General features: G+C 45.5%; 1 protein-coding gene across 2 annotated transcripts; it reads left to right on the plus strand.

Annotated features, from left to right (window-relative positions):
- The first annotated feature begins 600 nt into the window (after positions 1-600).
- Lpo (lactoperoxidase) lies at positions 601-23,287 on the plus strand. 2 transcript variants are annotated; one of them, XM_020188178.2, is made up of 13 exons: positions 601-734; positions 6,193-6,270; positions 7,170-7,257; positions 9,764-9,924; positions 10,444-10,561; positions 10,931-11,060; positions 11,729-11,935; positions 13,097-13,421; positions 15,124-15,284; positions 20,234-20,486; positions 21,325-21,498; positions 22,157-22,394; positions 22,588-23,287. In XM_020188178.2, the coding sequence occupies exons 1-13, from the start codon at positions 728-730 to the stop codon at positions 22,793-22,795; spliced, it is 2,148 nt and encodes a 715-aa protein (XP_020043767.2). In that variant the 5' UTR covers positions 601-727; the 3' UTR covers positions 22,796-23,287. The 2 variants fall into 2 exon arrangements, with proteins under 2 accessions (XP_020043767.2, XP_073902271.1); XM_074046170.1 differs by lacking the exon at positions 7,170-7,257 and having other exon boundaries at positions 627-734.
- Positions 23,288-24,426: the final 1,139 nt, after the last annotated feature.

Below are 24,426 nucleotides of genomic sequence, written 5' to 3' on the forward strand. Positions count from 1 at the left end.
TTAAAAGGGCACCCTTTAGAATGCATGAAGTCATAGACTCACTATGATCATATAAGCTAACCATTGATTTCACTACTAGAAAATTTACGGCACCAGAAGGTGAAGTGTCTTGCCTAGAGCAGGACAGTGACAGAGGCAGGGACAGCAACTCACCATTCTGATGACAAGTTTGGGCTCTTCTTGCCTCTCTGATGACATCCTTTCAAAATACAAGACTTTTTAAATTTTGACCAAGAAAATTTAATTTTTTAATCACTTTAAAGTCACTGATTCTACAATGAATTGGATGAAAGATAAGGGAGGAATCAAAGGATGGTTAATAAATGTATGGGGAAGGGAAGAGAATCATTTAATTGTTCCTAATTTTAAAACATATTAAGAACCCACCAGGGACCTCGGAGACAAGCACATTCAGTGTGGGAGTTTCCCTTTCCATGGCTAGACCAGGATCACCTATTTAAGCTGAAAAATGGGAAGTAGAAGAGTTGCTTCACCAAAACCGGGGATATTGCATCAAGCAGTCCTTGCCATCCTGCAGTTTCCTCGTGCATCTGCTTGTAGTCACAGGGTGTTACCTGTGGAACCTGAGTGCCTCCTCTATGCCACCTTAGCTCCTCAAAATCTTTCCCTCTTGGCCTTCCCAGAAATAAGTTCTTGCAAGAAGGTATAAAAGGCCAACTCCTCTGAGCAGAGCAACTCCCCTGACTGCCACAGGAGGCCAAGACACATGGCAGGTAAGACTCATCTTTCCTGGTTTCTGCAAAGTAAGTTGATGATGAAATTTCCTAAAGCATTCTTAGAAAACTTAGTACTAGATTTAGACTTGTCTTCCTGGGGCATTTGGCTGCACCATGGCAGGTCACCACCATTTGGTATAAGAGAGAATATGACTAAATCCACTATGGGGTATGAAGGGTTTTCTACCCCTGAAAACTAGGTCATAAACTCTCAGGGCTAGAAGGTGACATTAGACCTTGCTTATCCATGCAGTTTAGGAACCTCATGGATAGTTCAGACCTAAGATAGGTGTCCAGGGTCACTTAGAAGGCTGGGGGGAGGGGGCAGGAATAGTTACTCAATGATACTCCATGTGTTGTTCTTGAGACTAATGTGAAATAATATGACCTCTCCTCTATAGTATATCTGCTGCAATGTTTTACAGCACCCTATAATCCAGGGCTCTAAGGTCTTTATCTCTTTTCCAGCATCACATACCTGTTGTTTGCTGCAAATCTCAGCATCTAGTTAGCCCTGAATATCTACTCCCTGGTGTCTTAAATGTCCTGTGGACACTTGGCTCTAAACCAGGTGCATGAACTGCAGCAGTACTAGACGCATTTCATCTGGGGAGAATGGAGTGGTTGAATCATATATTTTTATGCAATCAGGTGCATTCAGCATGTATCCAGCACCTTACCTTCAACTGGGGTAGATTTTCCTGCTGTGGAAAACTTCATAAGAGCCACTGAGGACATAGAAGGAAAAAACCCTCAAACTCAAATTCTGCTTCTCCTACTGCCCTCTCACAATGTGCTTCCAACACCAAGTGGAAGGAGAGTCCCCACCCCCACCAAGTAATGCTGCAGCTGGACACCAACTGAGTGTCCTCTAGCTCAATTCAGTGCTAACACTCCCCACCTGAAGATAGCATCAGATCCCACAGGTTGAGGACTCAGTCCCCAAGACTGTCCCCTTCTTCAAATGCCAGTCACAAGCCCCCTGTGCTTCTGATGGACTGGCTATAAATTAGAGTCCCCACAATCCCTCCTCCAGTTTGATTAATTTGCTATAGTTGCTCACAGAATTCAGGGAAACACACATATTTACCAGTTTATTATAAAGCATGTTTACAAAGGATACAGATGAAGAGATGCACAGGGCAATGTGTGAGAGGAGACTGGAACTTCCCTACACTCTATGGGACACCACCTTCCAGGAATCTCCATGTGGTCAGCTATCTGCAAGCTCTCTGACCCTGTACTTTTAGGGTTTATGGGAGATTTCATTACATAAGTATGATTGAAACCCACACAACCATGAACGTCTACTCCTAATAGACTAAGTGGGAAAACCCAGCAAGGCCTGTCTGTTCAGATATTCTTAGCCTTTCTGTGCAACATTCCTTCCTCCCTCCCAGATGAAACATCCCTTGTGAAATGGGGGTGTTATGATCTATTATCAGACAAGGTGGTTTTGAGAATTTCATTATGCCCGGCTTCAACACAGAAAGATGGACAAAGATTAGAGTTTCTATGACCTTCCTTGGGAAAGAGAAATTCTAGTTCCTATGGCCTAACTTGGGAGTTATGAGCCAGGAATCATGAGCAAAAAGTATATATTCTCTTCTTGATTCCAGAGCTGCCTAAAAGATCAAATAGAGTGTTCTTTTGAGCAATGGGTGTTGGTTCTCTTACTGACTCATTCCACCACCTCCAACAGAGCTCTTGCCGGTCATGAAAAAGAATTACACTCATTCCCTCCCTTCTCAAGCCTTCCCTCAGTCTCTTTAGTGACTGTTCAGCAAGTCTGAGAGTCAAACTCTGAATGGCTATGATACTCAGAGTATGGTCTGCAGACAGACCACAGCATCACCTAGGACTTGCTGAAAGTGTGAACTCTCGGGCCCCTTCTATCACTTTCCAAGCCAGAATCTGCATTTACCAAGATTCCCAAATGATTTTTAGATACACTTATAAGTCTTCTAAGAGACTATCATCACTTTCTTCCTTTACAGTCTGTAGATGTCAAACTTCTCTGCTCTGTCACCCATTCAGCATGTACCCAATAGCTATAATGTACAACACTATGTTTAAGCACGGGAAAATAGAAATAAATAAGGCCTTGTCCTTAAGTAATTCATGTCTGATGTGAAAATAGATATGAAAGCAGTTATATAAGATATGAGCAAAGTAGTAAGGAGGGACAGAAAAGGAATGTTTTCCTGTAGAAATGTGATAAACGTCACAGAGAAGGTGGCATTTGGCCTGGGTCTTGAAGAATGCAAAGAAAGTCTATGAGGCAAAGAGGACCTTGCATGAATAGAAGCAGGGGATTGTAGACCAACCTGGTGCTGGAGGGGCACAGGCTGTGGCTGTGTCTTCAGAGAGTGATCTATGTCCTAGGGAAGACTCCAGGCTTTGCTGAAAACCCAGGGGCTCAAGAAATGCTTTGTGTTCTGACCATGAGGATAAGAATATGGGTAGACATCCAAACATTCCAGAGCCCGTTGTTGACCTTGTCCTTCTGAAGCCCCATTTGCCCTCTGCCCTTTGCCCTGCTTGGTTCTGGCCACAGACAGTGTGTTTCCAGGATCTTTCTGCACAACTATTTTTCAGTGGCATTAGCCATATCTGCTTGGCTCTGCTTTTTGTTCCACACTCTTCCTTTCATGGCCAGGAACCTTGGCCAGGAAATGGAAATAACTTAGCTTTGGCCTTGAATACCTCCTTCCCTGTCTTCCCAGTGAGGAGAATGTGAAGAATGTCACAAAGAAAAGGAGGGGAAAAATGAATAGCTAAGTTTTGTTTTCTGTTAATATAGGATGGTCACCAGACATGATGGTATATACCTGTCCCGACACTTGGAAGAGAAGCAGGCAGACTGATGTTCAATAGGTAGAGAGTTTCAGTTTTTCAAGATGAAAACATCCTAGAGATAGATCTCTTGCACAACAATGTGAATACACTCACCTGTACTGTACAGTTTAAATAGTTAAGATGTTAAATTTTATGTTAAATTTTATTTTTTAACCACAATTAAAGAAAAATTCAAAGATGCCCTTTTTTTGGTGGTACTGGAGTTTGAACTCAAGGCCTCATACTTGCTAGGCAGGTGCTCTACCACTTGAACCACTCCACCAGCCCTGTTTTTTGTTTTTGTTTTGTGTGCGTGTATGTGTGTGTGTGTTAGATATTTGTGAGACAGTGTCTCACAAACTATTTTCCTGGGCTGCTTCAAACTTTGATCCTTCCGATCTCTTCTTCCTTAGTAGCTAGGATTACAGGCATGAGCCACTGGCACCCAGCTGATATCTTTTACTCCAAAACCACCATCTAAGGTTGTCTGAAAGAGCAGATTTCTGCTGACTCAGTGGATCTTGCAGTCACAAAGAGGATGACAGAGGGGCCAGCATTTTGGAGGCTGAGGTAGGAGGATCAAGAGTTTGAGACCAGCCTGGGACACATAGCAAAACCCTATTGAAAGATGAAAAAAAAAAAAAAAAAAACACTGGGCACTGGTGGCTCATGCCTGTAATCCTAGCTACTCAGGAGGCAGAAATAAGGAGGATTGTGTTTCAAAGCCAGCCTGAACAAATAGTTTGCAAGACCCTATCTCAAAAAAACCCATCACAAAAAAGGGCTGGCAGAGTGGCTCAAGTAGTACAGTGCCTGTCTAGCAAGTGCGAGGCCCTGAATTCAAACCCCAATACCGCAAACAAAAATAAAAAAGAAAGGAAAGGGAGGGAAGGAGGGAGGAATAGAGAGGAAGGAAGGAAGGAAGGAAGGGAGGAAGGAAGGAAGGGAGGAATGAAGGAAGGAAGGAGAAAGAAATGGAGCAGAGTTTAGTGGTTCATGCCTATAATCTCAGCTACTCAGGATACAGCGATCAAGAGGACTGAGGCTCAAGGCCAGCCTGGGTAAAAAGTTCTCAAGCCCCCATATCAACCAATAAAAGCTAGGTGTGGTGCCATGCACCTGTCATCCCAGCTATGCAAGGAAGTAAGTGTGAATAGGAGGATCATGGTCCAGGCCAGCCCAGGCATAAATGGGAGACCCTATCTCAAAAACTAACCAAAGCAAAAGGGCTGGGGGTATTACTCAGTAGTACAGCACCTACCTAGCTAGCAAGCATGAGGCCCTGAGTTCAAACCCTAGTACTGAAACAAAAGAAAACAAAGAAAGAAACTTCCCCTTCTTTGGGCCATAACAGGTGTAAGGACAAGATTCCACTGAGCGGTTGAGCTATTGGAAAAGTCATCTTGGAAAAAAAAAGTTTTAGTCAAAGAGGTATTTACCACTGTAGCTCAGTGATAGAGTACTTGCCTAGCACATGTAAAACCCTGGTTTCAATCCCCGCCACTAAGAATAAAAAATATAAAAATTTTTAAAAAGGAGTAAACAATGTTAGGGGAAAACACAAATGGGCTGCTGGGTTGTCTGTCAGGCAAAGCTAGAGTGGTTTTTCTCAGGGAACTTTGGGCAGATATGGAAGGGCAGCCAGTCTGAGGTCATTGTCCCTGGTGAGTGTCTAGAGTCTACCCAGTGAATGCCACGCTGAGGGGAGAAGCTATCAAGAGCCTGGTCTAAGTAGGTGATTTGCACATATGGGCCCCTCCCTGGGCTGGAGCCAGAATCTCCTTAGAGAGAATTTTGGGTCTGTTTTACAGAGCCAAATGAAGGCCCTGGTCAGAAGACAAGGCTGCCTGGGGCTGGGGGGTGTAGCCCAGTGATAGAGTACTTGCATGCTGTCCTTAGCACCACACACACACATACACACACACAGAGAAAGAGAGAGAGAGAGAGAGCTGCGTTCAACTTGTGATTTAGGTTCAGAGTTAAAGGTCATGATGAACTGGTTAATCCAGGAGCTGGCATCTCTTAGGGCAACCCAAGACACAACTTTCTTGCATGCATTCCCATCAAATTGGCTCTATGAAGCCTCTGGGGGATTTTAAAGAGAGGCAGGGTGTCCATCTCTCAGACACACTCCCAGGTGCTGAGCCAGAGAGACCGGCTGGCAGGAAGCAAGACAGAAGGGAAAATAATTCCAAAGGTTTGGTGACAAAACAAGCATAGGACCTTAGGATCACAGGCTGTCAGGGCAGAATTGGACATCCTGGATCACTTGGCCCTGCTCCCTTACTGGCAAGCCAGCCAACGGCCCAGAAATATTAAGTAACCTGCCCAGGAGCACAGAACTGGTTAGGGCAAATGCAGAAGTACAACTCAGGGCCTCAGACACTGAAGCCAGAGTTCTTTCCTCCCACCTTACCTCTCTCCATCTTTCCCAGTTGGCTTCTAACATATGAGCCTATGCATATAGAAGATGCTTAAAGAGTTAGTATGGTTCTCCCTTCCCTGTTCCCATGTTAGGATGTCTGGTGACCCCTGAGTTTTCCCTGCTGTCTATGATTCAGTCTCTCACACTGGGACTCCACTGAGGTTCACAGCATGACCCTGGGTCTCATTTCAGTGATGAGAGTCCTTCTCCATCTCTCAGCCCTCCTGGTTTCCCTGATCGTGCTCCAGGCTGCAGAGTCTGCCAAAAATGGTAAGTGTCACACTGTATTTGGTTCCTGGGGTTGCTGGAACAAGGTACCACCTGGGTGACTGACAACAACAGAAATTTACTCTGTGACAGTACAGGAGGCTAAAATTCAAAATCAAGTTGAGGGCAGGGCCATGCTCCCCCTGAAGGCCCTAGAGAAGCATCCTTGTTTGCCTCTTCCAGCTTCCAGTGGCTCCAGGCAGCCTTGGTGCTCTTGGCTCATAGCTGCCCCATGCAATCTCTGCATCAGTGTCACATGACTTCTCTGTGTGTTCTCTCCTTATGCATAAAACCCACCAGTCATTAGACTTAGAGTCCACCCTAATCTGATGTTACCTCATCTGAATTAATTACATATGCAAAGACTATTTGAAAGTAAGGTCACATTCAGAGGTTTCAGGTGGACATGAATTCGTGGCTGACATTATTCCTCTTGTTCAGCGAATGGGGCCTACTCTCATACTCCAGACTCCAACATGAGTGAAACCAAGGAATCCCACCTCTACCTTCACGACATCCTCTTCCCTGCTTGAGGGTCCTGGCAATCAGTAAACTCTTTAATGGACTTGCTTAAGGGTCCCTGCGACCATCTCACCAGGAATCAGAAAAATCCCCAGCGCCTGGTAGCCCACATCAACCTGCGAGATCACACTGGATACCCTGTAGTCCTGTCTCTGGGTATTCCAGTGAACTCTTGAAGGGCCATTTTGACAATCTTGTTGAAGATCACAGAGTACTCTTCCCATTCTGTCCTTTTTCCCATAAGGGGGAATTTCCTGATCCTGATCTCCTGCCTGCTCAGATTTGAGAGATGGGGGTGATGGCTGAGAAAGGGAGGTGAAAGGGCCTCTCAAAGGAGTGGTGTCTGATACCCTACTTCCTGCTTCTCCCCACCCCACAAGCACAGACCCCCAGAGCCTCTGACATCTGTGATGCTGTGAGTCAGGTCAAGGTCCAGGTCAACAAAGCCTTCCTGGATTCCCGGACCAGGTATGTGAGACACACATACATATTCATGTGCCTCCCTTCACAGGCTTCCTGTTAACACACACACACACCTAGACCAGCCCTGACAAGCCAGGGAGCAAAAGCAATTACAAAATTTGCCCTTCCACCCACTTTCCACCCCCAAGGATGTGACAAGCAGGAGGAATAGCTCCCAATTCCCAAAGTCCTCAGCCTCTAAGCCGCCTTGAAGGAACATTTAATCCTGTAAGGACTTTCTTCTCCATGTCCCAGTGTTAACCCTGGGTCATGCATGCCATCTTCGGAAAGCCTCCAGATTCTTTGTTCATTCAACAGTATCAACTGACTCTACTGAAGTTCCCCAGAAACAGAACCTGGAGGCCTGGATTTAGGGAAGGTGATTTATTAGGAGTGTGCTCTCAGGGAAGCCCCTCCTGCTGGAAGCAGGAGAAGTAAAGGCAGAAGTTTTTTTTTTTTTCATTTTTCTTTTATTATTCATATGTGCATACAAGGCTTGGTTCATTTCTCCCCCCTGCCCCCACCCCCAAGGCAGAAGTTAAGCAGCATGTGGTTTCAGGTCTAGTCTCAGCCTGACCCCACGGAGACCTGAAGTGTCAGGTGTATCTCAGAGCCTGTCCCACTTTGAAGTAAAGGAGAAGAGCACAGACGTGGCCCCAGGCTTGGGGTTGGGAGCAGGTATAAGGCACACCAGTATTACTCCTGGGCACCTCCAGCCAGAGAGCCAGAGAGCTCTGATGGCTCAGAAGCAAGTGCTTGACAAGGTTACAGTGGTGAGACTTTAGCAGCTCCACCCACAGTAGCTAAGGAAGGAGCACGCCAACCCTCTTAAAGAACTCGAGAGAGCTCAAGGTCCCCAGGCCATCAGCAAAGTCAGCCACTCTACACTCATGAAGGAGCTGGAACTCATGAAATAAGGAATGCAGACTTAGTTGCCTCCCTCAGGAAGCCCACCCTGTACGAAGAGTGCTGACAAGAAACAAAGAGGAACCCTGGCATTGAACAGAAAACATCCTTATTCTTATTCTTATTCTTATTCTTTCCTCTCATTCTTGTCCCTAACACTAGATTCTGGGGTTTCTCTCCTCCTTGCCCCTGAGTGAACGCTGAAATTCATTCCTATGACACTTTCGATGATTTTTTAGATAATAAAACCTGCTCTGGTCCCCTCTAGTCCCAATACCAGTATCATTTTAGGAATGAAAAGGTTGGCAAAGAAGACAAAGCCCCAGGCTGCTCACTTCCCTCACTCAGAACTCAGAATGGCTTGGGGGTTGTGGTGAGAGCAGGAGGCCAATGGGCTTCTCCCTCATTCCTAGATGCCCACTCCTGCTTGGGGGCTGACCTAGGGGAGGGGAAGAGAGAGGTAAGGGATAGCAAGACCAAGTCCCCTGGACAACTCATTATCTCAAAGGGACCCAAAGTTCCTTTTCTCCTTGGGCATTCTTCTGGTCTCTCAGAGATTCTATTGTAACTCTAAGACCTGGAAACTTCTCTAGTGAGTGCCCTCAGTCTGGAACTACTGGCTTTCTCCCTTACCCCTCTCCACCCACTGTGAGCTATGGGACCAGGCTGTCCCTCACATGGTTTATCTCTTGAGTTCTTGTTAGGCAAGTTGGAGGTAGGCCTGGTGCTAAGAGCCCAATCATCACGATCCTCCTTGTGCCTACTCACTCACTAGGTAGTTCCTCAGAATGAGACACAACACCCTCTAGAACTTTAAATAGAACTAATGGCCTGATGTGCAGTGACTAAACCCCCAAAAGAGGGCTGTCTTTTGTGGGAATTTGAGCCATTTCCAATATTTCAGAGTCTTAGAGACATAGTGATCACCTGACATCCTCTCATGTACCAGGAAACTGAGGCACAGTGAGGCGATATAGGACTTTCATGAGACCACCTTGCCCTCAGTCATCTCTGTGTTGTCACAAACTTTGTAGTGGAAGGCTTTGGGATTTCCCATTTTACACATGGAAATTAAGGGATAAAAAGGCTGAGTGTCTTGTGCAAGATGCTCGGTAATAGGCTGGATGCTTCAGGCCACAAACTCCATACTAGCTCTTGTGCCAGATGCAGGGAGGGCTGTTTTCATGGTCAGAACTAGAGGCCCATAAGCACCTTATTCCTAGAATTCTCGGTCCACAGGTTTGATGACATACCAGCTGTATGCCAGGGGTTCCTCAAATCTGGATCAGTCTGCCATAGGACCTGTGTGGTTTTGAGGTTCCCAGCTGGTTCTGACATAGCCAGACCAGGTGTAGCCCTCTGGTTGGAATTCAGAAACTACTTGGTCCATCTGCCTGCCTCCCCTTGAAACCAGACCTAACACCGTGGCTTCCTCCTCCTGGAAGAAAAATGAAGAAAAGATCCTGAAAGCAGAGTATTTGTCTCCTATGTGCTACCCACACCACCGTGGCTCCTCCCTTGTACATACACCACCTCATGCCCCTCCAGTGGCCACCCTGCCCCTTCTACAGGGTCAGTTCATGATCCCCATTGCTCTCCACTGTAGGCTGAAGACGGCCATGAGCTCCAAGACTCCCACCACCCGACAGCTCTCAGAATATCTCAAGCATGCCAAAGGCTGGACACGCACAGCCATCCGCAGCGGGCAGGTGTGGGAGAGTTCTTTAAAGAAGCTGAGACAGGAGGCATCCTTGACCAATGTCACAGGTACAGAAAACTCACTAGTCCTCTGAAAGCAGGAAGGGGTCATCTCCCCATAGGAAAAAAAAAAATCAAAGGCCACCAAAATCTACACTTCCTGTCAGGAGTTGCCTGCATGAAGGGGCCCTTCTGTCTCTCCCTTCCTAGAACCATAACCCTGACTAACAGCGTCCCTTTGCAGACTTAGGAATTCAAACCAATGTGAGAAGGCCATATTGCCAACTCCTAATGAGGGGACATGGGTGCTCTTTGTATAATACCATCTGCAAGGCCTCTGCCTGAAAGAAGTGTCAAAGTCAAACATGGGCTCCCTGTCCCAAACCACAGTGTCACCACTTCCGTTTGTGAATGAGACATTTAAATCACATGTGTCTGGTGGATTTATGGGGATTATGTCATAAGAGATGAGATTTCTGTCTTGTTCTGGGTAAAACAGAGCTGACAGCCCTAGTTTGATTTTCTGCCTTCTGTCAAGGCCTTAGAATGGAGAAAAAACTCAGCTCTCTGGGATTCCTTCTGTTTCAGACCCCAGCCTGGACTTGACTTCACTGTCTTCAGAGGTGGGCTGTGATAACCCTGCTCCTGTGGTGAAATGCGACATGAGCAGTCCTTACCGCACCATTACCGGAAACTGTAATAACAGGTGATCTGGCAAGGTGTCTGTGGGGGGCAGAACCTCCCAACCGCCAAAGCAGGCCACCTGCCCTGCCCCACCCAGCCAGGGGCTTTACCCATTGGACATTCCAGGCAGAACTCCCCCTGCCTTGGCCTCCTGGACCCTTCTAAATATACAGTGCCTTCTAAGGGCACTGTAACCCAGTAGAAGTGGTCCCTTTCACCAGGGGGTAGAGCTCCAAGCCATCAGGGGGTGGGGGGATTCAGAACCCCCACCTTAGGTCCCTGCCCCGCGTCCCCTTTCTCTCGGACAGAGCCCAGGCCAGTCGGGGCTCCATGGAGCCGGGAGCCCCGGCAGCGAGCGGCCGAGGCTGAATGCGGTCTTGCTGGGTTTCAGGAGGAAGCCCGCACTGGGCGCCGCCAACAGGGCGCTGGCTCGCTGGCTGCCTGCCGAGTACGAGGACGGGCTCTCCCTCCCCTTCGGGTGGACGCCGGGGAAGACGCGGAACGGCTTCCCTCTTCCGCTGGTGAGGCCGGCGGTGTGAAGGATGGAAGTCAGAGGGGAAGAGATGCACTTTCCTTCGGAAAGGAAGAAGGAATGGGAGGCTAGAGGGATGTGCGACAGAGCCCATCGAAAAAGGCGGATATTTGGACTTGCTCCCTGGAGATGCTCCCCCCCACAAATGCCACTAGAGGGCAGCAGAGCCCGGTGCCCAGCTAGGTGGTGGGCAAGTCCCAGCTGTCACAGGCCAGACACCCTGGGGTCTCTCGAGCAGATGGCTTCCCTGCCCCATCCTGCTCGCCCTCAGCCCCTGGAGTGCATCAGCTGTCGTTTTCCTAGAGATCGAGTCTGTTGGCTTCATCTGAGTCGACAGCCCCTCCCACAGCCCCCTCAAGAGGCGCCTGTCTTTGTTTTCCCTCTTCCTCCTGAAAAGGACACTGGCCTTACACATCATCAAGTCATACAGACCTGGGTTCAGTCCCACATCTGCCCCTTTGTAGCTGCAGGACCTGGGAGCATTGCCTTCACTTGTCTAGAATTCAGTCTCCTTATCTACAAAGTGAGATAATGCAAACTCCTCGCGCCAGTTAAATGCACCTGTTACATTGTAGATGCTCAATAAACCACCACTGACTGTGAATCTTCAAGGCACTTCTTCCTCCAATCTGTTCTCCCCTCTCTCTCCATCTATAGGCCCGTGAGGTATCCAATGAGATTGCTGGCTATCTGAACGAGGAGGGTGTCCTGGACCAAAACAGATCCCTGCTTTTCATGCAGTGGGGTCAAATTGTGGACCACGACTTGGACTTTGCCCCTGACACCGAGATGGGGAGTAGCAACTATTCCAAAGCCCAGTGCGATGAGTACTGTATCCAGGGAGACAACTGCTTCCCCATCATGGTAGGTCCCTCAACTAAGTGTCCCCAACAGGACCCTTATCCACCCCAGTGTAGCAAGCACTCCCAGTCTGAAAACCAGGGTCTCTTCTTGCTAGATTTAGGTGCTGACTTAATAGCATCCCAAGCCTCACATGTCCATTCACTTACTCATTCACCTATTCAGTAATTAGACATTAACCATCAACTCAGCAGGCAAGTGCCCCATGACCTGGGGATTCAAAGGTGAGTAAGACACTCTTCCTGCTCTCAAGAATGAAGGGCCAGTGTGGGAAATGGGCAAGTAAGCTATTAGTGACAGAATCAGGAAGTTCTGGGGAGGATTGTCTATACCCTCCACCCAGCAGCATCACTGTCACATTAGAACAGCAAAATCTCAAGCCTCCGCCAAGATGTTGGCAAACAGAGTCTACATTTTACCAAGATGCCCAGAAGATTCATCCTATACCTAAAGTTTGTGGGACTCTGCTATAAGGTCATGCCAAGGGATGACTTCATCCCCCAGAAGAAGCTGAAACTTGAATCAGTGAGCAGCAGGGAATTGTGGGAATGTCCAGCAGGAAGGGAGAGGAGCTTGCAATGATGCACCTGATCTTCTTAATCACAGGTTTTGCAGTTAGAGAGTCATTTATTTATTCAAACAACACATCAAGACTATAGGCTGTGGTATAAAGAATATGAGCTGTGGGATCTGAATCTCACATCTTTCCCTTCCAGTTTGTAGGTGCCTAGGCAAGTCACTTAACCTATCTGAGCCTCCATTTTCTCATGTGTAAAATGGCACTAAATTGTCTATCTTATAGGGTTTTATGAGGACACAATGTCATAAAGTATGTATAATGCCTGCCATATGGTAGATCCAAAATAAACAAAAGGCCAATTTTTTAGTAATAGTTCAGGGCTGCTCCTCACCAAAAATTCAGAGAACCTCACTGTGTATGAATAAATTATGGGTCTCGGCTCTCTTACACAGCAGGATGTAATGAACTTCAGGGAATTGTGGGCCCAGAATTATAATGTAAAGAGGCGGCATCTTGGGTCAGTCTGACACCAGGGTCCCAGGAGGGCACCATCAGTATCTTTGCATCCATACTGGGCCTTAGGAGAGGTTGTCAGGGCCAATATTGCCACCCTGCACAGTCACCCACTCCCAATCTCTCTGCAGTTCCCACCTGGTGACCCCAAACTAAAGACTCAGGGGAAGTGCATGCCTTTCTTCCGAGCTGGGTTCGTCTGCCCCACTCAACCCTACCAGTCCCTGGCCCGAGAGCAAATCAATGCTCTTACCTCCTTCCTGGACGCCAGCCTTGTTTATGGTCCGGAACCAAGCTTGGCCAGCCGTCTGCGCAACCTCAGCAGTCCCCTGGGCCTCATGGCTGTCAACCAGGAGTTCTCGGACAATGGGTTACCCTTGCTGCCCTTTGTCACCCAGAAGCCAAGCCCCTGTGAACTCATCAACACCACGGCGAACGTGCCCTGCTTTCTTGCAGGTGAGTCTAGGCTAGGCAGAGAACAAGGGGCCTGGGGGCAAGGGGATCATGCAGGAAGACTTGGCCACTGTTCCTTCTGTGTCCTGAGAAAATGCCACTGTCCATAGAACTGGACCAGGACCAGCAGAAAGGCCCAGATGAAAACAGAACCTGAAAACACTCATTCACTGTAAAAAAAAAAAAAAAAAAGGAAATCCAGAAAAGCCCAAAGAAAATTGGCATAATCCCATCGCCCACCAGTAATCATTATTAGCATTTTAATGTCAGTATTTCCAGTAGCGTTTCCATCATGAGTATAGTTCTACGTCATTATACATAATTGGGGTTGCACTATAAATAACGCTGCATGACCTGAAGTCTTCACTTAATATACCCCATGCCATTAACTTCCTTCCACAATATGGTTTGTAATGGCTGCCTGCTATTTTGTGACATATATTACCATAGTTTTTAAAGGGTTCTGGGACTTGAACTCAGTGCTTTACACTTGCTAAGCAGACACTCTGCTGCCCAAGCCACACCTCCAGCTCCATAATTAATTTTTTCAACCCTCTTTGGAGGCATTTAGTTATTTCTAGTTGGTCTGTGTTTTCTTATTGTTGCTGATGAATCTTTGCTCTCTTTTTTTTTTGCTATCATTTTTTTTTGCAGTACCAGGGTTGTTGTCATTTTTAATACATTTATTATGGTAGTTTTCTAAAAGAGGATGTTCTAGTTTAAGATTAATTCTATATTTTATATATATATTCATATATACATAAATATATATGGGCATTTTAATGCCATATATTTTATATATTTTTAATGCCATATATCCCCATGCCATACAGCTTGTGCACAACCAAAACCCTCAAAATTCTATTCATTTTAGGGGCTAGTGCCCTCCTGGTCTTCTCTATCTCTGGATCTCTGGCTTCTGGAAGCTTTCTCTCCTCCAAAACTCCACTATCCCAGGACAACTCCCCTGGCCACTCTGACAAGGCAGAAGGCAAACCTATAAGTCAATCTCTCTTAGTCAATCTCTTCAATCGTGTATGCATACACACCCCACACCCACCCAGACACAAAACCAAACCTTTTTCTATTTTTCATTTAAAAAATAGCCAGGAGCATTGAGAATTTAATAGGTTTTCCTAAAGCTTCGAGAACACAGAGAAAAGCACTCTCCTGTGACACCTGATCTTCACCATCTAACTGTCCCCCATCTTTGCTCCCCTCTCCTTCCCCCAGTAGACCGCCCCCATCTCCAGATCCTTCTCTCTTTACTATCTAGAAGGATTCAGCACTACCAAGGCTCCTACCCTCAAACCTGCATTCCTAGAATTCTTCATTTATTTGAACTGTTCTGCTTAGAAGCTGGTTGGGTTATAGTGGACAAATTTTATTTTTCAGTATGTCACCTGTAGCCTTTACCATAATCCTATGTGGTAGGCAATTTATCCCCATTTTTCACAAATAAGGAGAATGAAGCTTAGAAATGCTGAGTAACCTGCTCAAGGTCACACAGCTAAAAAGTATGTGTATAGAACTGAGATGCAAACCTATGATCCCATCCTCCATCCTTCCCACCTGCCTTTCCTTAGGTTGCCCAGAAGTAGGGGTTTAGGAGAGGGCCCTTGGGGGACCATCATTTCTCTGTGCAGGTTCCCAGGTTCTGGGGCTGCTCAGGGAGAACCCACCTTCCTGCCTTCTGGACTTTCAGGAGATTCCCGAGCCGCAGAGCAGATCCTGCTGGCCACTTCCCACACTCTCTTTCTCCGTGAGCACAACCGGCTGGCCAGAGAGCTGAAGACACTCAACCCTCAGTGGGATGGAGAGAAGCTCTATCAGGAAGCCCGGAAAATCCTGGGAGCCTTTGTGCAGGTATGGAGGGACCTGGGCCATGGACCCTGGCTCCTTCTCCTGGCTCTGTCCTTTGCTCACTGCCTACCTTCGGCTGCCACCTCTGTTTTCCTTACCCCTCTCTCTCCATTGCTGCTTCTCTTACATTGTCTCATTCTGTTGAACCCTCCCTCCTTTTGTTTCCTCTGCTTCTCTGTCCCAAAACAAATCCCTGGGTTCAGAATGTTAGAGAGTCATTAATGTGTTGGTCCCTTCAGTGTGACTGCCCTGATGCCATCACTGGGACCATAAGCTCCATCATCTCCTGGATGACTACCAGCAATGACTTGTGCTATGTTGAGTTGATGCTCTTCCTTTTGAATTCTCTACACTTAAGCTACATGTTGTGGGTATACTCAACTAGTATCATTGATTGCTAAGCAACTAACTAGAAAAGACTTAGAAAGGCTGATAGGTTGGTATTAACCTTGCATATTCTTTTTAAACGTTTTATTTTAAAGCACTAAAAGCTTCTCAAGAATTTCCAAAAAAATTTACAGAGAAGTCTGTGTGCCTTTACTCAGCCTTCCCCAATGCTAAATCTTGCCTAACTATGTGGTACAGTAGCAAAACCAGGAAGTTACCATTGGTGAAAACCATAAGGCTTCTTCAGACTTCACCAGTTATAAACTCAGTCATTTGTGTGTGCTCGTGTGTGTGTATGTGTAGCTCTGAGAAATTCTACCTCAGATGTAGCTTTATGTAACTGCCACCACAATAAAGAGAGTTAACTGTACCATCACAAGACTCCCTAACGCTACCTTTTATAGCCACATGGACCCTCACCCCTACATCTCAAATCCTTGGAAAACACCAGTCTCCTCTCTACCTTCATAGTTACACTATTTCACAAATGCTGATACAGTATATATCCTTTTGACATGGGCTTTTCTTGTTAAGCGTAATATCTGTGAGGTTAATCCTCAAAGATTACATGTATTATGTATTATGTGTATCAATAGTTCTTTTCTTTGTTGCTGTGAGGTATTCCATAGTACAGGTATACATCAGTTTGTCCAACAATTCAGCTAGTGAAAGATATTTGGATAATTTCCAGTTTGGAGTTACTGTGAATAAAACTGCTCTGCACATTAGTGTGTGTGTTTCTGTATAAAAATAAGTTTTTATATCTTTGGGATATATGCCCAAGAATGCAGTTGATGGGTCACATGGTAAATCCATTTTTAGTCTTAAAAGGAACTGCTAGCCTATTTTCTAGAGTGGCTGTACCATTTTACATTGCTGCAGCGATGCATGCATGTCCAGTTTCTGAGAGTCCTGGTCTATATTTGTTTCATCATTTATCCTTTATTTTACCCTTTCTGATGGGTCTGTGGTAATATCTCACTGAGAATTTAATATGCACTCTTAATGGCACTCTCTCATGTGTTTATTTGCCATCTGTATAGCCTCTTCAACAACCTGTTCATATATTTGTCTCATTTTTAAATTTGGACAGTTTATTTTTTAATGCTGAATTTAACAGTTCTTTCTATATTTTAGACACAAGTCCTTTGACAGATATATGATTTGCATTTATTTTCTCCCAGTCTGCACAACGATTTGGGTTTTTTGTTTGTTTGTCTTGCTTTGTTTTTGGTTTTTTGTTGTTGCTTTTTGTTGTCTGGGTTTTGAACTCAGGGCCTTGAGCTTGCCAAGCAGTGCTCTACCACATGAGCCATGTCCTCAGCCCTTTTTGCTTTACTTTTCAGATAGAGTCTTGTGCTTTTGCCAGACCAAGATCTGCCTACCTCTGCCTCCTTTGTAGCTAGGATTGCAGATGTGAACCACCACACTTGGCCCTAGTAATTTGGTTTTCATCCTCTTAACAGGGTATTTTGCAGAGCAAGAAATTTTCATTCTAAACTTAATGAGGTCCATTTTGTGTTCTTCCTCTCATGGATTGTGCTTGTGATGTCAAGTGTTAGAACACTTTCCCTAGTTGAAGGTTCCAAAGATTTTCTCCTGCTTTTGTTTTTTCTAGAAGTTTTATGGTTTTATGCTTTACATTTAAGTCCACAATCCGTTTGAGATTAGTTTTTATATAAAGTGTGAGGTTTGAGTTGAGGGTTCCTGTGTAAACATTTGTTGGGCATATTTGTATGGATCTATTTCTATAACGTCTACTCTGTTCCATTAACCTATGCATCTTTTCCTCCACCAGTACCACAGTATTCCATTACTGTAGCTAGATATTATGTCTCAACATACTTCATTCTTCTTTTTCAAAATTGTTTTGACTATTTTAGGGTATTCCCTTTTCCACACATTTTTAAATAAGTTTTTGTAAATTTACAAAAAAAAATTGCTGAGATTTTTACAGGAATTGCATTAAAACTATAGATTAATTACAACCTACTGGTTGTAATCATAAATACAACATCACAAATAGAAAACTTACTTCCACTAGATTGCTTTACCTTCCCCACTTTTAAATTTAATTGTCTTAAGTATTTCTTCTGCACACATTTAGCACCATATCGGATAGTGCTTCAACCACAAAATATGACTAAAGAAACTCATATGTAAAAAATAATTGGTTATGCTGACTTCATTTTCACCCATTGCACTGTTCTTCATTCCTTTCTGAGAGTTCCTGCCTGTTGTGTTATCCTTTTCTTTGTGTTTAGAGTTTCCTTTAGACATTCTTTAAAGTTAGATCTACAAACAACACATTCTGTTTTTCTTTGTCTGAGAATGTCTTTATTTTCCTTTTATTGCAGAAGAATAGTTTCACCTGGTACTAAATTCAAGATTAACAATTCATTTCTTTTAGCACATGAAAAATGTGCAACTTTCCCCTGGTATCTCTGGTTTCAGACAAAAAAATGCTACTATTCAAATTGGCATTTCTTTTTAAACAATGTGTCATTCTCTTCATCTTAAAAACTCTGTGTTTAGTTCAGATATTTAATTATATTATGTCTTAGAGTGAACTTCTTTGAGTTTATTCTGTTTGCGGTTCACTCTTGTATCTATAAATGTATGTCTTTCACCAATCTGAAGAAATTTTCCGGCATTATTTCTTAAGTACTTTTTCAGTTCCATCCACCTTCTTCCTCTACTTCTGGGACTCCACTGATACAAATGTTAGTTCTTGTCCCACGGAACCCTGAGGCTCTAGTTTGCTGGAGGTTCTTTCATTCGTCTACTTTGTCTCTGTTGTGCAGCTTGAGTAAATTCTGTTGATCTGTCTTCAAGTCTATCCTCTGTCATTTCCATTCTACTACTGAGTCTATCCAAGGATTTTTAATTTCAAGTTCTTATTTTCAATTTCATAATTTCATTTTATTTATTTTCTTTTTAACTTTTACTTCTTTGCTGAGATATTCTGGGGAAATCCCTATCTGTTTCAGAAGAATAATCTGCAATTGATTGTTGAGTCATTTTAAGATTAATGCTTTAAAATCTTTATCAGATCAATCCAGCATCTGATTCATGTTGGTATTAGCATTGGTTGAATGTCTTTTCTCACTCAAAATGTGGCTTTCCTGGTTTATGGTATTATGAGGGATTTCCAGCTATACAGTAAACATTTTGGTTTTTGTTATGCTATTTAAACCTTCTATTTTACCATGTTGAACCATGTTTAGGTTTAGCATATAGATTTTAGTTCTGATGATGGCTAGTTCTCTGAGTTCGTCCAGTGCTGCTCTGGTCCACTTCATTCTTTGGGTGCTTCTGAACTTCCCACTCATTCCCTGCTGGTGCTGTCTGCAAGGCACCAAGTTTCTTTCTGGTGGTCTGATGTTACTAAGCAACCTTCTAGAGAAGCAGATGCCACTGTGCCTGGGTCTCCTAGGTGAAGAGTCGAGGATAAAGAGCAAAGAGACCCCAGGCTCCACTGATGCTCCCACAGAAGGCCAATCAGAATGTCCTCTAGTCTGAATTGTGGACTAGCCAGGGCTTCACAAATGCTTGGGCTCTCTGCTAACTCTATGCGGGATTTCCCTTGTCCTTGTCCTTTAGAAGGAGAGAGCATTCTTGTCTTAGCCTCTTTTGCCTATTCCTGTGGGAGGTTCCAGGCCTCCAACCTCTCCTGAACCCAGTCTAGGTGTTTGTAGAACCTACCACATTGTCATTCCTCGATTTCTGAGGTCTCCAGCCAGTAGTCAGTCCACATTCTTTTTCCCAGCTTTCAGAGTCTTTTTTTTTTAAAGGAGGTTCTTACTATGTATCTTAGGCTGGCCTCAAACTCACAATCCTCCTGCCTCTGCCTCTCAAGTGCTGGAATTATAGGTGTGCTCCACCACACCTGACTCAGAGTCTTTTATTATTGCCTGTTGAATTATTTCCAGGATGTTTTGTTATAGTGAATGGAGAGGAGAAAGGTAAAATGAGCCTATCCCACCTTATTATAAAACCAGAAGCCAGTACACATATTTTTAATTATCAAAGTAATCTATTTCCAGGACTGGGGGATGTGGCTTAAGAGGTAGATCAATTAACCTAGCATGTACAAGGCCCTGGTTCAATCCTCAGTACCATAAAAAAAAAAAGAGAGAGCATAAAAAATTAAACCCTGAAACTCCAAAATCGCACTGCTTAGAACTGACTATATCTCAAACAGCAAATTCAAATAATCCAATCAATAGAACCTATGTGAAAACAAATCACGAGAGATCAGCAGAAAGAATGTCATGATTAATATTTTTTTTTTGGCTGTACTGGGATTTGAACTCAGGGTTTCACACTTGCTAGGCAGACACTCAACCACTTGAGCCACTCCAGCAGCCCTAAGAATGTCATGATTAATTAACAATGCCTGACATGGTCACAGCAACGAAAACTGGGTACAAATATTATCTGTTTGCAGTCCCTGAGTTTTGACTGCTCATTCATCCCTCTTGTTGGCAGTTCCTCCCCAACCTCCCTCTGCAGAAGGTTAAGCCTTCCCACACCCTTTCCTCATGACTTGTTTCTCCTTTCAGATTATCACCTTCAGGGACTACCTACCCATTGTGCTGGGTGATGAGATGCAGAAGTGGATCCCCCTATACCAAGGCTACAATGAATCTGTGGATCCCCGAATTTCCAATGTCTTTACTTTTGCTTTCCGCTTTGGCCACTTGGAGATTCCCTCCACTGTGTCCCGCCTGGATGAGAATTATCAGCCATGGGGTTCAGAGTCAGAACTCCCCCTACACACTCTCTTCTTCAACACTTGGAGGATAGCCAAAGACGGTACGTCCTTTCCTGAAACTGTTCTCACCTGGCTCTCCACTTTGCAACCTGCTTGTAGGGAAATCAGGTTTCGAAGTGAGATCTTGAGCAAGTGAATTCTTCTCACTGAGTCTCATTTATTCATTTGCAAAATGGAGACAATTATAGTACCCATCTCATGAGAATATCCAAAAAATAAATGAGATAGATGGCTATGTAGAGCACCCTACAATGGTTCCTAGTGCACAGGTAACCAAGAAAAATTAGTTATTATTTCTTTCTTCCTTCTGGTTTAGGGTGCCTGGAATTCTCCTACCTCCTCCACCTGCCCAGGGCTTCTCTGACTTCTGATGTTCATGGGTGTGGTGAACAAATAGCTCTTTTCTGCTCCCTTTTATAGCCTTCCAACTCCACGGCATGCCAGAGGTTGCCTACAGCTCACATTTATTTCTGGGCTGGGCAGTGTTGAAACTGACTTTTCCTTAACGTCTAACAAGTTGGGGCCATTTCCTAAAGATTTATGGTCCTTCTTCCCTTGCTACAGTGTTCCTCCAGGGAAGGAAGAAAGAGCCGACTCCATGAATGAGAACTTGAAAAAACTTTTGACATTTCCATTCATGCTGTCATCCCATGGATGCCCTCCTTGCCACCCCAGAAACAGGCAGTTGGTCTCCCCTTTTCCTTCCCCTTTTCCTGGTCTCCCTTTTCCCCCTACAGGCTGCATTGTGCTCATCTCTCCCTGCTTCCAGTTGGAGATATTCAGTTGGCCTCCTTCCAACAGAGAGAAGCTGTCTGGTGGAGGGAGAGGCCAGCTGTGGAAGATGCCCTCACCCTATTAGCTTCCGGTCTCCCTTTGCAGGTGGAATTGATCCTCTGGTGAGGGGCCTGCTGGCCAAAAAGGCCAAATTGATGAAACAGAATAAAATGATGACAGGAGAACTACGCAACAAGCTGTTCCAGCCAACTCATACCATCCATGGCTTTGACCTGGCTTCTATCAACATACAGCGTGGTCGGGACCATGGGCAGCCTGGTGAGTGGATCTGGGGTCTGACCTGGCCTAGAGGCTTTAACTATCTTCTGGGGCTCCTAGAGATCCTCTCCTGTGACCCTGAGGCTCTGATTGATTCTGAGACAGAAGGCAAGCTAGTTTTTAAAACCCTACTTTGCTCATTCACATATTAGAACCTTCCATTCTCCCTAATGCAGATATGAACCTGGGGTTCTTCCAGTGAAAAAGAAATCAACGACTTGTAAAACCAGTTTTAAAACCCAGAAAAGATTAAGAATAGAGAGAAACCAGTAGCTATTAGAACTTTTTTTGTACCCATGAAAAGCAATTTAATGTAATTAAGAGCCTGACTGCCTGAGTTCAAATCCCAGCTGTGCCTAAAGTTTCATAACTTTGAAACTTTGGGCAAGTTACTTAACATTTCTGCTCTTCAGTTTTTACCTGTTGTACAGTGTTTAGAATAGTATCTGAACCCATAGTAAGTACCAGATAAGCTGCTAACCCACCCCCAAGACTGAAGTGCCACAGATGTGAAATGACAGATCAGTGCCTCCCCTGTCCCAAAAGGCTCTGCACCCAGAGCCTTTCTGGGGCTGATGGAGCTGGAGTGAGTATGTCCCCAAGGGGGACCATGAACAGTAAGTTCCTGGGATGAGACAGCTTCAGTCTCCCACCCTAGCATACAACTCCTGGAGAGGCTTCTGTGGCCTCTCACAGCCACGGACACTGGAGGAACTGAGTACCGTGCTGAGGAACGAGATGCTGGCCAAGAAGTTCCTGGGTCTCTATGGAACCCCTGACAACATCGACATCTGGATAGGGGCCATTGCTGAGCCCCTGGTAAAAAGAGGCCGGGTGGGGCCTCTCCTGGCCTGCCTCCTGGGCCAGCAGTTCCAGCGGATCCGTGATGGAGACAGGCAAGTGAAACTCAGGCCAGGAGGGAGGGGAGAGCCTGTCACCAAGGTGGGGGGTCCCAACATCCTGTATGAGGACTGACTGCAGACATCAACATGGGTGGGGCTTTTCCATATTCCCAGTGACCTCCTTTGGCAGCATGGGGAGAGGCCAGTAGCTGGACTGTGTGGAGTAACCCTGCTTCTATTGCTCTAGGTTCTGGTGGGAAAACCCAGGGGTCTTCACAGAGAAACAGCAGGACTCTCTGAAGAAAATGTCCTTCTCACGTCTTGTCTGTGACAATACCCACATCACCAAGGTCCCACTGAACCCATTCAAGGCCAACAGCTATCCCCAAGACTTTGTGGACTGCTCAGGCATTGATAAGCTGGACCTCTCACCCTGGGCCTCAGTTGAGAATTAGGGGCCTGGGATCCATGGCCTCCCACAGTAAAGCTACCTTTGATCCATAATGCCATTTCAAGTAAGTTCAATGGCCTGGTCCCTTAGAGCTCCACACCCCAGTCCCAACCCCTCCTTTTAACTAGGCCTCTCTTGCATTTGCCAGATGAATAGCTTGCTCAAGGCCAAGGGTAGCTGTCTCAGATCTTTCAGCTTTTTCCACTTGGTTCCCACCACTTCCATCATTTCAGCTTGTGGAAATCCTCCTTTGTGTCAAGACTTAGACCCTCTGAGATACCCTTTTAGTCTAGCTTGCTGGATGTCACCATCTTCTCCCTGAACAAGCATTGGCTAAGGCTGTTGCCTTTGACCTTCATCTCTCCACCTTTCCTCCCAGACTAGATTATAAGCTTCCTGAGCCACAGACTTCCACCTGTGTCTGAGTACAGCTTGGGACATGCGGCATGGTGTTCATTGCACTAAATTCTCAATAAACAGCTGGTGGTTGACTAGAGATGCTGGCAATGGTGCTATTCCTTTCTGAAGAATCACAGCCAAAGAAGTAACTAGATGTTTACAGTCTGGATGTGTCTCGCTGCTAAGATGTCTTGTGTGTAGGTCTGTGGGAGAAGGGGTGAGAGGGTGAGAGGCCCAAGAGCTCTCAAAGAAGGGAGCTGGCCGGGGCCCCTGAGAAAAGAAGCAATGCCATGCTGTAGCGTGTGCCTGGGGTGGCCCTGCAGATAGGGTGCCACGGGGTAAAACAGAAGGGAAGCCAATCCTCCATTTCCCTGCCACTAATATTAATCTTTCTTCCAACCCTCTGGGAAATACCCTCTTCTTTCTGGGCAGTCCTGGGAGGCCTCAAACCTCAGAACATTCCTTGAGCTGCTGCCCAATGCATATTCATGCATTCTTTTTTATTATTAATATTTTGAGACAGGGTCTACTGTATAACCCAGGCTAGCCTTGAACTCTCAATCCTCCTGAGTTCGGGAAGCCCCAGGCTCCCTTGAGTGCTGGAATTACAAGCATGTACCACCACACCTAGCCTGTATTCTTTTAAAATGACCCTCCTGGACTGGGGAGTGGCCCAACTGGTAGAGTAACTTCCTAGCAAGCATGAGGCCCTGAGTTCAAACCCCAGTACTACCAAAAAAAAAAAAAAACATAAAATGACCCTCCAATGCATAAAGCCCTGGATTCAATCTCCAACACCACAAAAATTAATTATTAATTAGCGAATTAAAATTACCCTCCAGGTAAGGCCAGTGTACCCAGGGCCTCTAGATCCCCTGACTGGCAGGGTGGAAGTGGGAGGTACTTCGCCGTATTTTGGGAAGGGCCCAAGGCAGAAGACCTGGGCTGTGACCCTGCTCAGACGCCCACTTTTTCTTGGCCTTGATAAGGCCCTCCCCGTTTCTGAACATCCCTCTCCTTGTCAGTGAGATGGGGACCAGTGGTGTTTATTTGTCCTGCTCCTCACCATAGTGAAAGTCTAGCTTTGCCTGGGGGCCCTGTAAGTACATTACACCCCATCATCCCACACACCTTCAGCTTCCAGGTGTGAGTGCCCCCTCCCCATTCCTGAGAAGACTGGAAGTAAGGGGGAGGAGTCTACCAGTTGGATATGAGGGGCCAACTAGGAACATGCAT

This window comes from Castor canadensis, chromosome 11, assembly GCF_047511655.1.
Source record: "Castor canadensis chromosome 11, mCasCan1.hap1v2, whole genome shotgun sequence".
Classification (NCBI taxonomy): Eukaryota; Metazoa; Chordata; class Mammalia; order Rodentia; family Castoridae; genus Castor; species Castor canadensis.